This window comes from Teleopsis dalmanni, chromosome 2 (genome assembly GCF_002237135.1).
Source record: "Teleopsis dalmanni isolate 2A chromosome 2, ASM223713v2, whole genome shotgun sequence".
Lineage (NCBI taxonomy): Eukaryota > Metazoa > Arthropoda > Insecta > Diptera > Diopsidae > Teleopsis > Teleopsis dalmanni.
The window spans coordinates 118,867,855-118,883,208 of NC_051847.1; the positions used below are offsets into that span (position 1 = coordinate 118,867,855).

Genomic DNA, 15,354 nt, shown 5'->3' on the forward strand with positions numbered 1-15,354 from the left:
AAGCCTCATTTTTCGTAAAATTGTAAAATTCATGTTTTCAATAGTTTTTTTGTGATTTATTAAACCAGAATTCCATGCTTGTAACTTTGACTTATACTACACACCGACTTAGTCGTTACTGCCTCCCTCTGCTTTGTGTACGTCTCAGAGGAAAAGTACAATAAATCACCGGATGCTGTTTTGTACTTGCCAGATCATCAGTAGCAATAAGTGCAGTCTTCTGCTTCAATTACTTGTGGCTCATATTGACACCCGTTCCAGATAATAATGCTTCGCAAGTGTATAGGAATATACGCCTTGGAGCAAGTAAGTGGAGTATTTTGGTGAATGACGTTACGCCATGAGTACGGTTTTGTCGCGGAAGAATATTTACAACACAATAATATTGTGTTTTCTTTCAAGTTCCCCACATAATTAATTTTTTTCTCATTCTACGTTTTTGCTTTCGATTTCGTTGCCACTGGATAAGGAAAAAATGTTCTTTTCAAGAACTGCTGAAAAACATTTTTTTCGCGCCTAATTTAATGAGAAAAAATTTGTCTCTTTTCAAGAATTCTATCCGCATATAGGCTTCAGACGCGGCTGTGTGCGTGCGAACTTCGGTAATGGGTGGATCCCACAACTGTTCTTAAAATGGCGCAAAAAATAATATACAAATTCCAATTTAAAGAGAATATTGATTTTTTTCTGGTACATTTTATGGATATGTGAACACATCTGGTGTGCCAAGGCAGCAAACCCAAGACAAACTGTTTAGTTCTAATAATAAAACACATCACATACTTTGTTTTCTTTACGTACAAAAATTTATTGCTTACACATAAAAATTGAAATCAAAATTAAAATAAAGGAAAAAAATAAAATAAAACTAATTAATACAATAAATATTTATATATATAATCATTTTCACCTATCAATAATGAACTTAACTATGCTTACAATGTAAATGGAAAGTATGAAACATGTAGCTCAACTGCAAGCCACACAAACTCTACTCAGCCCCGGAAGAGCTACCGACATTCATGTTTTATTTGCCTGGGCATCGCCCTCCATTCTCCAAACGCCAAATAAATAGCTTAATTTTTCCGGTGGTATTACAGATGAGCCGGTCACTCGATGCAGTCCCTTGAGGTCAGTTTCTGTGCCGTTGACGGTGTTGAGCAGTGATGCCGCAAAGCTGCCGCCTGCCACATTATTTGTGTCCACCGTCTTCAATAGATTAATTTCGCTAGTTGACAAGACTCGACAAAGAAAATCTATGTATCTAAAATAATTGTAAAATATAATTCCATATAGAACACATACTTGAATTTTAATAACAAAAAAAAATTACATATTGTGTGTGTGAGTATCATGTTAGTAATATATTAGTCAATGATTTTGGGTTATTCCAAGTCACGATTGCGGCGCCTCTAGTTAATTCCAAGTTGCGTTTCAAAGGTAAAAAAACAATAATAAATCAGGTACGGACAAACGCGGAATTGGTATTTGTTAGGGTAAATCCAGCTGAGCGGGATTTCCTCACATTGCCGTCTCGGGTTTGGAAAATTTAATATTTGGTTTTTATTATAGGTCTTAAGTGTAGCGTGTGGCTAAAGTTCAGGGTTTTGTTTGGGAGATTGATTTTAATGTGATAATAAGAACAAAGAAAATGGTGCTAAAAGTAATGGCAATAAATGTTATAATAGGTAAATCTATTGAATGAAAAAATAAACATAAGATTTTAATGTTGAAGTAAAGAATATAGGAAAAGTGTACAGTTACACTTTGATAGGAGAGAGATATGTTCATACGTTTTCATATATGTAGAATTTTTAATTTAATGAAAGTATAAGATGTTAAAAAACAAAATTCTTTTTAGTCTTGAAAGGTAGCAAATATATAGGAGTATTATCTACATACAAGAATGTTTTTGGAATGAATTTATATATTTATGTATATACATTTGTAGGTTTATAGGCAAGTATCCAATGCATAAATTTTTTATATGTTGGTCTTATTCATTATAATTTTATAACATTTAACACGGGTGGCTTAATAATTGATTATATTATAGCAACCTATTATATTTTCGTCGTAGCACAAATATAAATTTTAGTTGAAAATGATATAATTATATCTTAAGTGGTTCAGTAAAACTGAAAACGTAAAATAGTTGGATCTCTTATGGACTTATGGTTTATTATCAAAATAATTTATTTACCGCTGCTATATAAAAAAATGAATTCGCGTTGGAAAGAAGTAATGCTTTAAGCCCATCAATAAATAACTATAGGTAGTTTAATTAAAATCCTAAGATATTTAACTTTTCTTAAATAATTTGTCAAAATGAATGCAAAACAAATTTCAATAGTAATAAAAAAAATGACATATTAAAAATATTAATAAAGCAACACAATAAACTAGTGTCACAAACTAGTGAAACACCGTGCTAAAGTCTGATTTGTGTGGAACTTCCGATCTGCTTTCATTCTTAAGCGACTAGAATAAAACATAATAGCATTGAAAATATACATGATCCTGGCTTTCAGTGACACAGAACACTGTACTGATCGTAGCTGCTCTTTTGTGTGCCTAACAGGCTCTAACTAAAAAGAAGATATCCTGCCCTTCGAATGAAAACCAGAATGTAAGCTGTTGAAGACATCACAATATGAAATGGGGATATGATATTCACCTGGTCCATTAAACACAGAGAGTCATATATTAAAAACATAAGTTAGTAAATATTTTTCTGATATTTTACAATAAGGAAGCAAAATGATAATAGTTATTTGTAAAATTAAATGCTGAATGAATTGAATTACATCAAAACAATGAACATAGTATTTGAGAAGTACATTGGTATAAGCTCTAAAAAACATATGATCCTTACTTCTTATACCAAGAAAGTTGTAGAACCTTGAGGATAGATATCTGAATATTTTTAAAAAATTAGTATAATTAATTCTTCATTTATCAATGGTAAAGAGTAAAGAGTCAAGAGTGAAAATGGTAAAGAGTCATTATTTTATATAACTTACTTATAATATTATATATATTTTATTAACCCAGCTATAATGCTCAGGTTAATAACAAGGTGAGGTGGAACTAAGGATATGAAGAGCGAGATATCCAAAGTAAAATCAATCTTTAATGTTCTTTTTAAGTTTTGAATTTTAAAAACTAAATAAAGCTTGCGAATGTGTTTATACTGGATTTAATTAAAGTTTTTAATTTAAATATTTTGTATTTAATTAGAGTTGATTTTCAAAAATCTTTATTGGTGTTTAATACAAATTTATTTTAAATCTTGTCTTTACGTTTGTACTGACGATTACTTGAGACATGTAAATTTATAGGATGTTTTGGAATATACTAAGCAAGAGCATACACTGAGACTGATTTAAAATGGATTTTCGAAAGTCAGCTAAAATTTAATATGAAAAGTTTGAATTGAATAAAAATCATTAATAATTAGTTTTTCAAACTCTGAACAATTTTAAACGGTAAAGACTTAAGCAAGAGGTACTCCAACCAGAGCTAGTCCAATCAAAGCTACTTCATTTCAAAGTATCGTGTGACGATAAAATGTGCTACTCAACAATCTCGTTAGAATACACAAAATCAAGAAACAAGACAAATACTCTGTATTCCTGAGAAATAACAAAATAGGCGAGATTCTTTAATCAACTTAGATACTTAACTAGTCGCAGATTTGGTCAATAACTGAACAAGTATGTAACTGGCTGATATTTTTAATGGAAGACAACATACATTCAATGATTATTACCATAAAAGAATTTCATTATTGTAGATCACCTGCACTATATAATACTACTTGATTTTTGTTTGTCTATATTTTCTTTTATTTGAATGGCATTGAGTACATAATAATATAAAGTGATATATAGACAAGAGATGTCTTGAAAGACATATAAATTGTTTACAAAACGTCATTTCTGCAATCAAATATTGAAGAAATTAATTACGAATAACAGATATATTAGATTGAGGAAGAAATGATTTCCAAAAAAGCGCTGGAGATATAAACTAAAAGGAGACTCTCATGCATCCAAAGGGCTATGTAAGAATATTCCATGTGCAGTGTATATTCGATTGAAAGTCAACAACAAAGAGAATTATTCCCAATTTTTAAGATATAAGTAGTGGGGGAAAATTATATTTACGGATAATTAATATATGAAATTTAATATTTTTTACAAAGTTGTTATTATTTGAGTGATACTTTTCTTTCGGAATATTACAGGTTGCTTAAAGACGAAAGTTAGAGAAGCCATAATCTTGTAATAGAGGTAAGTCTCTATTGCTTACCTTGCTTCATATTATGAAGAAATTATGCAATTGAAGCTTTTCGAAGTCTAATTTTGCAATTAAGGCATGATAAGGCATAAAATAAATTAACAAAGCCATGATTAGATGCTCGGGTCAGAGATGATTATACATATTTAGTTTTAGTTACTACTTGTTGCTTTAAAACAATCTATTGGCTTGTGAGCAAAACAAAGAAACGTAAAGGTAAGCCATGCAAGCTGAACGTAAATACATATATAATATATATGTATTTATATAATATATATACATATATACTTTACATCTAAATACTTTACATCATTATCATCACATCTAAATGATAATAGATAACAGTGCATATCTACACTGTGATATGTTTAATGGAAAATTGTCTAATGTGACATTATGCGTATCACAAGAAAAATGTAATAGAAGCATCTAATAATGATATAAGTAAGAGGAACGTACATATATTATATAGAAGAAGAGAGAAGAAATAAGAATGATATTACTTCACATATACAACATCAGTTATTCTTCGAATTATATTAATTATATTAAATAGACTATCTACACTATTATTACTGTTACAAGAATCAACTTCATCTTACCTTGTGGCCAATTTCAATGTTTGTATCTTACTGAGCTTATCGCTCGGCAATGTAGGAATGATTTGCTGTAGTGCTTTGAATGCTTCATTTAAACTCTGTGTCCTTTGGCGTTCACGTACGTTTGCCATAACCCGTTGATTTTGAAAGTCTTCTGTATCCTCTGTTTTACTAGACTTGCGTTTGGTACGTCGACGCGGTTTACGAAAAGGTTTCATTGAATCGTTGAAATCTCCGACGGTACTCAGCTCATCTTCATTCGCATACATATGTATGTTATTACCTGTTGTTTGCTGATAACTAAATTCCATATCATCCCGATCTGAGTTGGAGTAAACGCTGCCATTAATTGAATTACCATGATCATATTGTTCAAAGGGACTATCCGGTTGGGGTCTCAGTTGTGCTGATGTCGATATTATTTGTGATGTTTGTTGTAGTCTAGTGGTGTTCGTTAGATTATTATGATTCAGCTGCAATTGTTGTTGTTGTTGTTGCTGCTGTTGTTGCTGTTGCTGCTGCTGTTGTTGCTGCTGTTGCTGTTGTTGTAAGTGATATGAGTATTTATATTCAATAATGTTATCACACATATCTTCGTCAGGAAACTCAAATTGCATTGGCGGTAGTAACTTTTTTTCGTTCTCATTATTGTTGGTGCTATTATTATTTAGATTATTGTTCGGTTTCAGTTCACAATTTGACATGTTGGACATCACATCCGTTACAGTCGTTGGCAGATAGTCTGCATACAATTTTGCGTCTTGGGTGGGTTGGACACGTTGTTGTAGTTGTAATAAGGATTTCTTATTGCTCTGCAGCACTTCATTGCCGATACACTCAAATTCTCGTACACGTTTGCCATTCTCATTGATGAATGAAGAATTGTCGTCAATTGGACTAGAAAAGTGGTTGTGCTCTTTGCTGCCAGTACCTACATTGGCAATAGGTGAGGCCGTTTGTAGGCTGCTTGGAGTTGAACTTGTGCTGCTACTATTAGTGCTTAGAACTTCACTACTCGGTATATTATAATCGGTTTCCTCATGTTCCATGTGACAGTAACCATCGTAATCAGGCACATTTGTCATGTGATGCTCGTTCAAGTGCAAATGCTGCATTTGCTGAGTTTGTATTGGCATGTAGGTGTGATGTGAGGGTATGGGATTATGTATGAAGGCTTGTTGCTCCACTTGTATTAGCTTGATGACGTTCTGTTGAAACTCCATTATATTAGGCAAGGGCTTATAACTTATATCCAGTAACACTTTTGGTGAAGCAGCGCGAACCGACATTATTTATAAAAAAATTGTTTTTTATTCAAATGTTTGTTTTATCAAGTTTTAGTCTTTTTTAATGTTATTAAAATTTAATACTTGTAAATTTTAGCCATTATGAAACTAAATGAAATACTTTACTTAAATATTTTGCACTTTATTTAGTTGGTACTAAATATGTTAGCAATATGCAAATATCTCAATAACCAAACTCGCTTACGCTCGGAAGTCAACTGATAATGAAATCCTTTCCATATATCACACATTTGCTGGCTTTTGATTTGTTCACACGCATAATCTCTTCTTTTCTTGCAGCTAATAGTTGTCTCCTTCGTACACTATATATTGCTATGGGCTATTTTAAAACACCCACGACATGACGTCATCACTTCACTGCCTTCACACACAATTTAAGAGATTAAGAGAAATTTTTGTGTGGAAGTGCTCACCAATCGCAAGCGCATTGATCATGCAATGGAGAGAGTTTCTATGGTTTTGTTGTTGCTATTTTCATCCTTTTGATCGTAAAATTGAGAGAAGAGCGCTTCTAAATTTTTTTTTGTTTAAAATTTAATATTAAAAGCGATCTCAAGACATTATAATGCAAAATATATAATCTATTAATATATACAATATTATTACTCTTTAATAAGTGAGCATATAATCGTGTATATACTAAACATAGTTGACATAGCTGACAATATATACATATATATAAGAACATCATCCTAAAGTTAATATTATTTTATATGGCAACAATAAAAGACATTACTTCAAAGCATTTATATGGTTTAAACTCGGTCATTTGGATGGAACATGTTAATTATGTTGTGTGTACTCGTATATATATGTTATATGCAAAATTAAAAATGTATATAAAAAGGGAATACAAAATTGAAATTTTTATTTCCGTTAAATATGTATATATTTAGTTAACTTTGTGTATTTAATAATATATAGTTGTATGTTCATCAAAATACTCATTAAATAAATTTGTTTTTACTTATAGCATTCATTTTATGGTTTAGCTCTGAAATTAATTCTAGTATCACACATGAAAAATTTTTCATAAGATCATGTAAAATTGATATTATTATTAATTGTTGTTAATTTGATGATATAAACTTTATACATGACATTAACCATCTGTCTATATTATTTTATAATTTGATGTATACATTTACGCGAATCCAAAAACAAATTTTCATATAACATAAGAAAACTATATATCTTATGAGCCGTGTTCACGATCCGGGGCAAATGTTCTTGCATCAATGCATTCAACTATTGCAATAAAAACTGCAGAAGCCAGATTGATAATTTGATGCAAAAATTGTAGCAGATTTATACAAGTATACACATAGTTATGCTATTAATTCTGAATAAGTATTATAACTCATTTGCAGTATTTAGAAATCAATTTTAGAACCTGACAGTTATCGCAAGAAGAAAAACTAACACAGTGATTAAACAGGAAATAGTGCTGTAAGCAAGCTTTAACGTCAATGTATTTCACAGGTATTTGCATATTTTTAATACCAGATTTCAATGTTGCAAACCTGTGTTTTTATTTTTGTAAACTAAAAGTTTTCAATACGTATTTCTAATTATGTTAGTGCGTGCACCTAGTGTTTTATAATTCATTTACATTAATATTTTAGGTATAACACTGTTGGACTGTTGGATATGATTACGCTTCATATGCGTATATATATAGAATGCTCAGAACTTGATCGCAAACTTTCTAATATTCTCAATAAGTTCATTTAATGTTTTTGTTTCACCTAAAATAGGTTTAGAAGCATCCTAATCAGAGTTCTTAAGTATGTCGCACATTCGGGAGAAAGTACAATAGCATGTATTCTACTCTCATGTTGAGGGTAATTAATATTTTATGAGACTCAAACCATTTGGGGATGTAATAATTTTAATATGGATTGTACCATCTTCCATGATACGTACTGTATTATTTATTATATGTCACTAAGTACAAAGTTCATCAAATTCATTTATTTGTGGACTTTATGTGAATGGAGTTAATAAAAGACCCTGCATTTAATTTTACTCGAAAGCCGAATAAATAGTTTGTCTATAACTAGCTCATATGACATCTAAACAGACTTACCAACATTAATAATTTCGGACACATCCCACATAAAAAATATTTTCATAATCCTTAAAAATTGTCTTACTTACACTGGTAAGAAATGTTAAAAAAAAGTTGTATTATGACTGAATATATGTCATAACCAAACGCGAAATACTTCGACTCGGAGGCATATTGGAACTAGAGGTAATAAAAATGGATTTGTGCTTATAAAGAAAACAATTGTTACTTGTAAGTAAAGAATTCAGAGTCAATAATCGAAATAGCAAGTTTCCAAACTTATTAAAAGAGTAAAGCGAAAACAATGAATACTGGAGAATCCCACTAGAGTAACTATATTCTAAATCCATTATTAGGTCCAACAATATAGGTAGGTCGACATATGGAATGTCCGAAGTTACCAAAAAATAATTTTAGAATTATAATAGATATTAGAACAGAATATTGGAGGTGGAGACCGTCAAGCATATGTGAAGAAGTTGTGAAGAATAATGCATAAATAAAAGCGAGTCGAAAATAAATACTCAATAGCTAATGATAAACTGAAATATTGGGAAGAAAGAGTAGTATTCTTTCTTAAAGTTAGGATGTAGTGATTAGATTTAGTAATTTTAAGTACAGATAGATGACACAATGGCTATTCAGTTCGAAATGCACTATCTCCTCTATAGAATAATAACATAATTATATTGTAATTGTTGTTATTATTAATAAAATTTATTATAACTATAATAGTTATAGTAATTATTAACTCGTTGTGGGTTAGAGCCTTAATTCGTAGCCTTTATTTAACATATGGTTGATTGAAGACCTTAATTTGTATTAAAATGCTGCTGTATTTAAATTGCTATAATAAAGCAGTGTCTATTTTTATACAATTTTAATAATTCTAATTTAATTTATTAATTAAACCTATTGCAATATCTCTATAAAATTATTTGCAGTGGGCTTAACACTAACAAAGTACATCGAATGAACTATATTAAATTATTTTTCCACTTAATCATTCCTTTGAGTTAATCAATAAATCAAGAGAAAAGGAATTTTATTTATAAATTTAAATCTCAAAAAAACCTATAATTTTTTAAGCGGAATAACCGCATAATTTAAATGTGATTTTAGCAGTTTGCCTGGGTTGTTTACGCGTGACTGAAGGATTTCCCCGACTATTGTTGAGTGTTCGTTTACCTGATGAAGTGTATTTTAGGTTCCATAATTGGCCAATGAAAATTTTACACTTCACGAGTAAACGTCTTAATATTGAAAATCTAAAGACACAAACTCATGTGAATTTGTTTATACATTATGTCATTAAGGATATGTGTATCCTCTGCTCTCGAAATTAACAGGTCATATTTCCCACTCTCTAAGCTATCAGTGTATAAGCTATCAGGAAGGTAGTTGAAAGTAGTTGAGATAGAAAAATTGCGTAAAGGGGTTAATCCGCAATTTCAAACGGCTTTGTCTGATATCATTGAAAATTTCCACCGGATGAACATGAGTTTAGTGTCTGAACAGATATCGGTACTTGTGAATGATGTTTTTGATAATAATTTTACTAAATAAATTTTTTTTCTGGACGTTAAAGAGAAGGTTGATTATCATTTTATAATCCATCACTAAGTTTTTATTAAAAAAAAATAAAATAAATTACATATTTGAATTATAAGAAATTTATAGAAATAACATATATATATATTATATTGGTATCGTTCATTGTACTTATTGTCCACAGTCAGATTGGAGTTTTCATTGAATAAAAAAAAATTTTATTATAGTAATATAGCTATAAAAATCAAATTTGATTCGTTTTAATATTTAATTAATATACAAAATAGTAAAAATAAAATTTATTTGAGCTTAGTTAACTCAATAGATATAGAAATATATTTCAAGGATATATGAATCATATAGACCATTAAAACATGACCAACATATATCAGTACTAATGGGTACTCACGAAGAGTAAATATATTTTACCTTGATAATTAATGAATAATAGTAATAAACAAAAAAGTTAATTGTGAGTACATATATAATATATACTACTCTAAAAAGAACTAGAAGCATTCTTTTCTTTCATTTAGTATAATAGTCAACGGTTTCAAAACCAATTTGAACTTTTAGCCAAGCTTAAAATAGTCTTCTTAGGAATGCTTTTCTTGTTCAAAATAAAAACCTCAATGCGAATTTTATAATAAAAACCATTTACTTTCTTTCATTTCCAGGACACTTTCTAATCACTGTTTGTTAATAGATCCTCTTAATACCAAATTTGTTAAATTTATAGCTAAAATCCACTAAAAAGTGAGTCTCTGGCATGATTAATCGTCATTGTGTAGATTTGATAAATTTGTTTATTATGGTTATTATTTTTTAATTTGGCAATTGAATAATTGCGATAAGAATGTCTCCTTGGTAAGGATAAAGTTGAGGTTATGGAATATGTATTGGATTTTCTATTCATAATACTAATTTACGTAACCCCTTAGTTTTTTTATAATGGTTGTACACCGAAAAAGTGTCTACTAATGAAAGTTCTTAAGGTTTTTGTTATTGTAGAAGCAAGAAAGGGTCCGTAATTGTAAGATGGGTATAATGGCATAATACTGGACTGATTTATTCGCCTTTTCCAGACGCTTTTTTATATGTTATGTAGAAGAGGTGTAGGCATACTAACTTGTTAAGACATTGAGTGGGGTGTACTGCAAAAAAGGTTCAGAAACACTGTACTAGAGACTAATAGTCACTCCAAAATATAATACCCACTTTTAAAATGAAGTTTTAGACAGTCCTGACTATTGCCAGTAAGGTGGTTGAGTTCTGCCAATTAATTAATAACAATAAGAATTAACAAAATGAAAGAAGTTTGTAAACCTACGAGAAAGAAGCAAAAAATTTATAAAATGAAGTCTTAGACAATCATTACTACTGCCAGTGAGGTTGCTGAATCCTATTGATTTATTAATAACAATTAGAATTACCAGATTAAACGAAGTTAGTAAAATTTCCACAAAGAAGCAAATAATTTTATAGTTGAACCTCTTATGGAGTATGTGACCATACTTTTCCGAGGTGAATGGTTATATATCGTTACTTATGTTTTATTTACTTGTCAAAGTTTTAGTATGAAGCTGTTTAATAATTCTAATGTACATATAAATCATATAACTGAATGTACTTATATTTTTTAATAATATTTTTTAATATTTCATTATTACTTTGCACTATAAGTTACGATGGACCTTGACTTTATCTATAATCTTTCTTATTTTACCTATATCTCTTGCTAAGGTTTTTCGTTGCTCATGCCAAAAATTTTCATGTTCCTACAGACAGATGAATTTTTAGTTTCTCCCAATGTCTAAAATGTGGTAAATTGTACTCTAAAAATTTTTTTTTTCCACAATTGGGTTAAGCCCATTTTTATATAAAAGCCAACTATATTATTTTACGAATATTTAGAAGCTTATGTTTTTTGTAATTCGATATATAAATTATTGCTTTAAAGAAAAGTGAAGAGCTACAATTAGCATATAGAGTTCATATGTACCGCGCTTTGTTGTGTTATGAGATGAGGTAAGTAATCAGTAAATATTAATTTTGTAATTTTGTTACATCAAAAATATTTTAAAGTCGGTTTTGTTTTTTCAGAATTTTAACTTTCATTTCGATTGATTTCTTTTGTTTCGAAACAAAAGTTAAAACTTTGATTAATCTTAAGTCTTAAGAAAAGATTCAGTTCCTCTCGTATAAAATATGTTCAGCGCCATCTAACGGAAAACTTACCTTTTGAAATGCCTTTAAGGAAATAAACATTCTACACACAATCACTTAAAAATGCCACACTTTAAGTAAATTTCCCATTTTGCTCCTAAAAGTCTGCTACGAAGAATCAATTTTAATGTTGGCAATAAAACCTTGCTTGCTCTCGGCAGCCTTTATTTGGTACCAACAATCGATCCGAAAGAAAGATGCTAGGCCGAATATGTTTGTCTGTAGAAGTAGTGAAAGGACTATAAATTGTTTAACTTTTTATTGTACATTTTTCTAGTCATTTTTAAGGGGCGCTATTAAGTATTTAAATCCCTGATGTCGTGAAAACTCGCACCGCCACTGATTAGTAAGCAAATCGTTTTTCTTTCACTAAATAGAAATGTATATATGCATATGTGGTTTCAAGTGTTCGAGTGTTTGCATTTCAGTGTATTTCCAAGGAAGGACTTTGTCCTTAATGTCATTTCGCGATTTTATGTATCATCAATTTTCGTTTTGTTGCTATTTTTATTGTCACTTTTGGTGTAATGTTGATGTGGTAACAAATGTTGCAGCAGTTAAAGTTGCCGTTTGACATATGATTTTCTTGAAGTAGAAAAACTGTGAAGATTTTTTCTGATTTTCGCTAAAATTCCAATCTCTTTCTACTTTATATTGGTTTTATTGCAGGACATAAAATGAATATAATTACATTTTGAAGACCAACTACGGAGAATTCAATATATGAGCGACAACTGAAATGGATTTTTTGGGAAAGCAGATGATGTGGGTAGTGGGTAGAGGGTAAGAAGCGAAAGTTAGGTTTTTACTATATCTAAAATTGATTTAGTAAAAAAATAACAAAAGAAATTAAAGATAAAAATATTTTCCAAGACATTCTCAAGGCATAGTTTCGATTTATGTAATTCTCAAACAATTTGAAGGTTGCGTTTATAGCAAACAACTAACAAATTTAATATGAAAATACAAATGAAGTTACTTCAAGCAAAAACAAATTCAATTATTAAAATATATACTATGAAAAGGAATCAAATATTCAAAACGAGTGCAAGAAGATACACTGCCAACGCTGGAATGTCGAAAAATGCAAGCGATGCAAATCAACAAAATAAATGCTTTAATTAAAAGTGCTTAAGCAATATTTGCTGAATGGGGGGTGGCAAGGGCAAACGAAATTTGTAAAATTTATTAAAGCAAAATTTAATTCTGACTGCAGCATATAAATTAAATAAATTAAATAAGTTTTCATTTGCTGCATATGATATGAGCATTATTTAATATGCATAAGTAGCATAAGAGTACACATGAAACCATATAAATACTTAAATACAATATAAGCAACATAAATCAAGCTTTTCTGCTAAGCTACACTCAGCTCAATGCTCAATGCTCAATGCTCATACTCAGATATAAGATACAATACAAGCTGCATCTCTGCTACCAAATTCATAAATAAAATAATATTTAATTAAAAAATGTGCACTTTTTGTTCGTTTGCATTTTCGTATTTTATTTAATTTCATTTTTAACAAAAACTGCACAAAAGCACAAATCACAATACAAAACGTAATGCACATGAAATGTACAAATTGTATAAATTGCATAAATATTATTCAAGTAAATATTTCGAAATTGCATGCAAAACATACAATTTTTACAAATCTATGAAGTGGGATGAGCAAGGATATCCAGGACTTCGCAAGCTGGCATTGAAGCTATAAATTTTCGTAAAAGAATTCAATTTTACTTTATTTTCTATGTTTTATTTTCATTACATGATATGATAGAAAAGTCTGTGTTAGCAGGAGGAAAAGATAAAAAAAATAAAAAATAAATCTATTTAAATGAATAGAAAATAAGATATATTAAAATGTTTAACCATTGGAACAAAAATATAAAATAAAAAAAGATATAAACTCAGATGAAAAATTATTACTAAGTATGTAATCTATATCTTTCCATTTCTTAAATCTTTAAGTAGAATGAGTTAATTACAAGTTTTTCATATTAACAAGAACTGATCTTTTGTCATGATCAATAGCTTTATTCCTGACATGAGCCAGCTATAAGGAAGAACTTTTGCATACGTCAACTCCGAGGACCACAATGGATTTCAAGCCTAGTTATATAACGCTGAAAAACTGAGCTCAATAATAAGCATTTTTGTGGGAAGGTACATTTTAAGCTGATAACAGGAACCAGCTTATAAAATATGAGCATATGGAATATTTGCTGAGGGCAATATGCTTAGATTTCAAATGACAATAAACTACCATTTAATAGATATAATCTTTCTTTTAAAACATGAACATTTATTTAATACAATATTCATAAAAAAGCCATGTGTAAAAATTTCTTGCAGAACTCATTCAAAAGGTACAATATTACAATATTTCTACCGACACGAAAGAAAAAGCATTATGATCGACAGCTTGGTAGTCATTAAGGTATTTAAATTCCATAAATTGACCATGAAACTGGTAGTTCAATGTCAAGAAAGGGTATTAAGACGTTATACACATTGCACCGATAGTTTCAAAGTCAGTCGATGAGATTTGTAAAAAATAATTAAATATGGACTCTATTCATTCTAGAAGTCGATTTGCTGGGACTTGTAGTAATGCAAGGCGGTCATCTAGGGCTTAAAACCTCAATCGATATAATTGTTATTATATAATTGATATAATTGATTATTAAATTCAAATGCTTTGAATGAAGAGTTTTGTGGCACCGTTTTTATTTTTAAGCAAGCTTATCAAAGAGCTTCTAACAATCCCGACATATTTTAAGAAGTTTTCTTTTAATAGAATATAGAAGCATCAATACAAATAATTAAAATTAATTAAATTGCGCCGATGTATTTAACCAAGAAGTAAACGTCTGCACTTTACTCAAACAAGCATTGAATACTCAACTGAAATATGGATAAAAAAGTGAACTTCAAAGCAAATAGCTATTTCAAGGTATTTTTGTATAACAGTTAGTTTACGAGTGCAAACGAAATATTAATGCATTAAATTGGACTTCTAAGGTAAGTTCGGGCACCTGAGGATGTAAAAACATCGAGATTGAATACGGCGATGAGCTGGCAAGACCCGATGTATCTATGGCAGAACAAATCCTTTCACGTTTCTGTCATTCGAAAGAAGTACTGACTTACAATAAAGTTCTGTAACAGATTAAAATGAACTGGAAAAATTGTATAAATTGTATAAATAGCGATATTTGCTATACAGAATTTCAGACTTGCTCCTTTTGAATATTGTGGTAATTTATAAAATTAGAACTTCTCATAGAA

At 29.8% G+C, this 15,354-nt stretch overlaps 1 protein-coding gene across 1 annotated transcript; it reads right to left on the reverse strand.

The window, feature by feature from the left end:
• Window positions 1-940: 940 nt before the first annotated feature.
• Window positions 941-6,190, reverse strand: LOC119683470 (protein twist-like). The gene is made up of 2 exons (XM_038097154.1): window positions 4,905-6,190; window positions 941-1,264 (listed from the first exon to the last, which is right to left on the reverse strand). The coding sequence occupies exons 1-2, from the start codon at window positions 6,188-6,190 to the stop codon at window positions 1,021-1,023; spliced, it is 1,530 nt and encodes a 509-aa protein (XP_037953082.1). The 3' UTR covers window positions 941-1,020.
• Between the last annotated feature and the right edge of the window lie 9,164 nt (window positions 6,191-15,354).

Bases quoted from the DNA above. Each gene is read 5' to 3' on its own strand.
- LOC119683470 (XM_038097154.1), bottom strand. From the start codon at position 6,190: ATGTCGGTTCGCGCTGCTTCACCAAAAGTGTTACTGGATATAAGTTAT. The intron at 1,265-4,904 runs GTAAGATGAAGT...CAATTATTTTAG, and splicing joins ACATTGAAATTGGCCACAAG to ATACATAGATTTTCTTTGTC.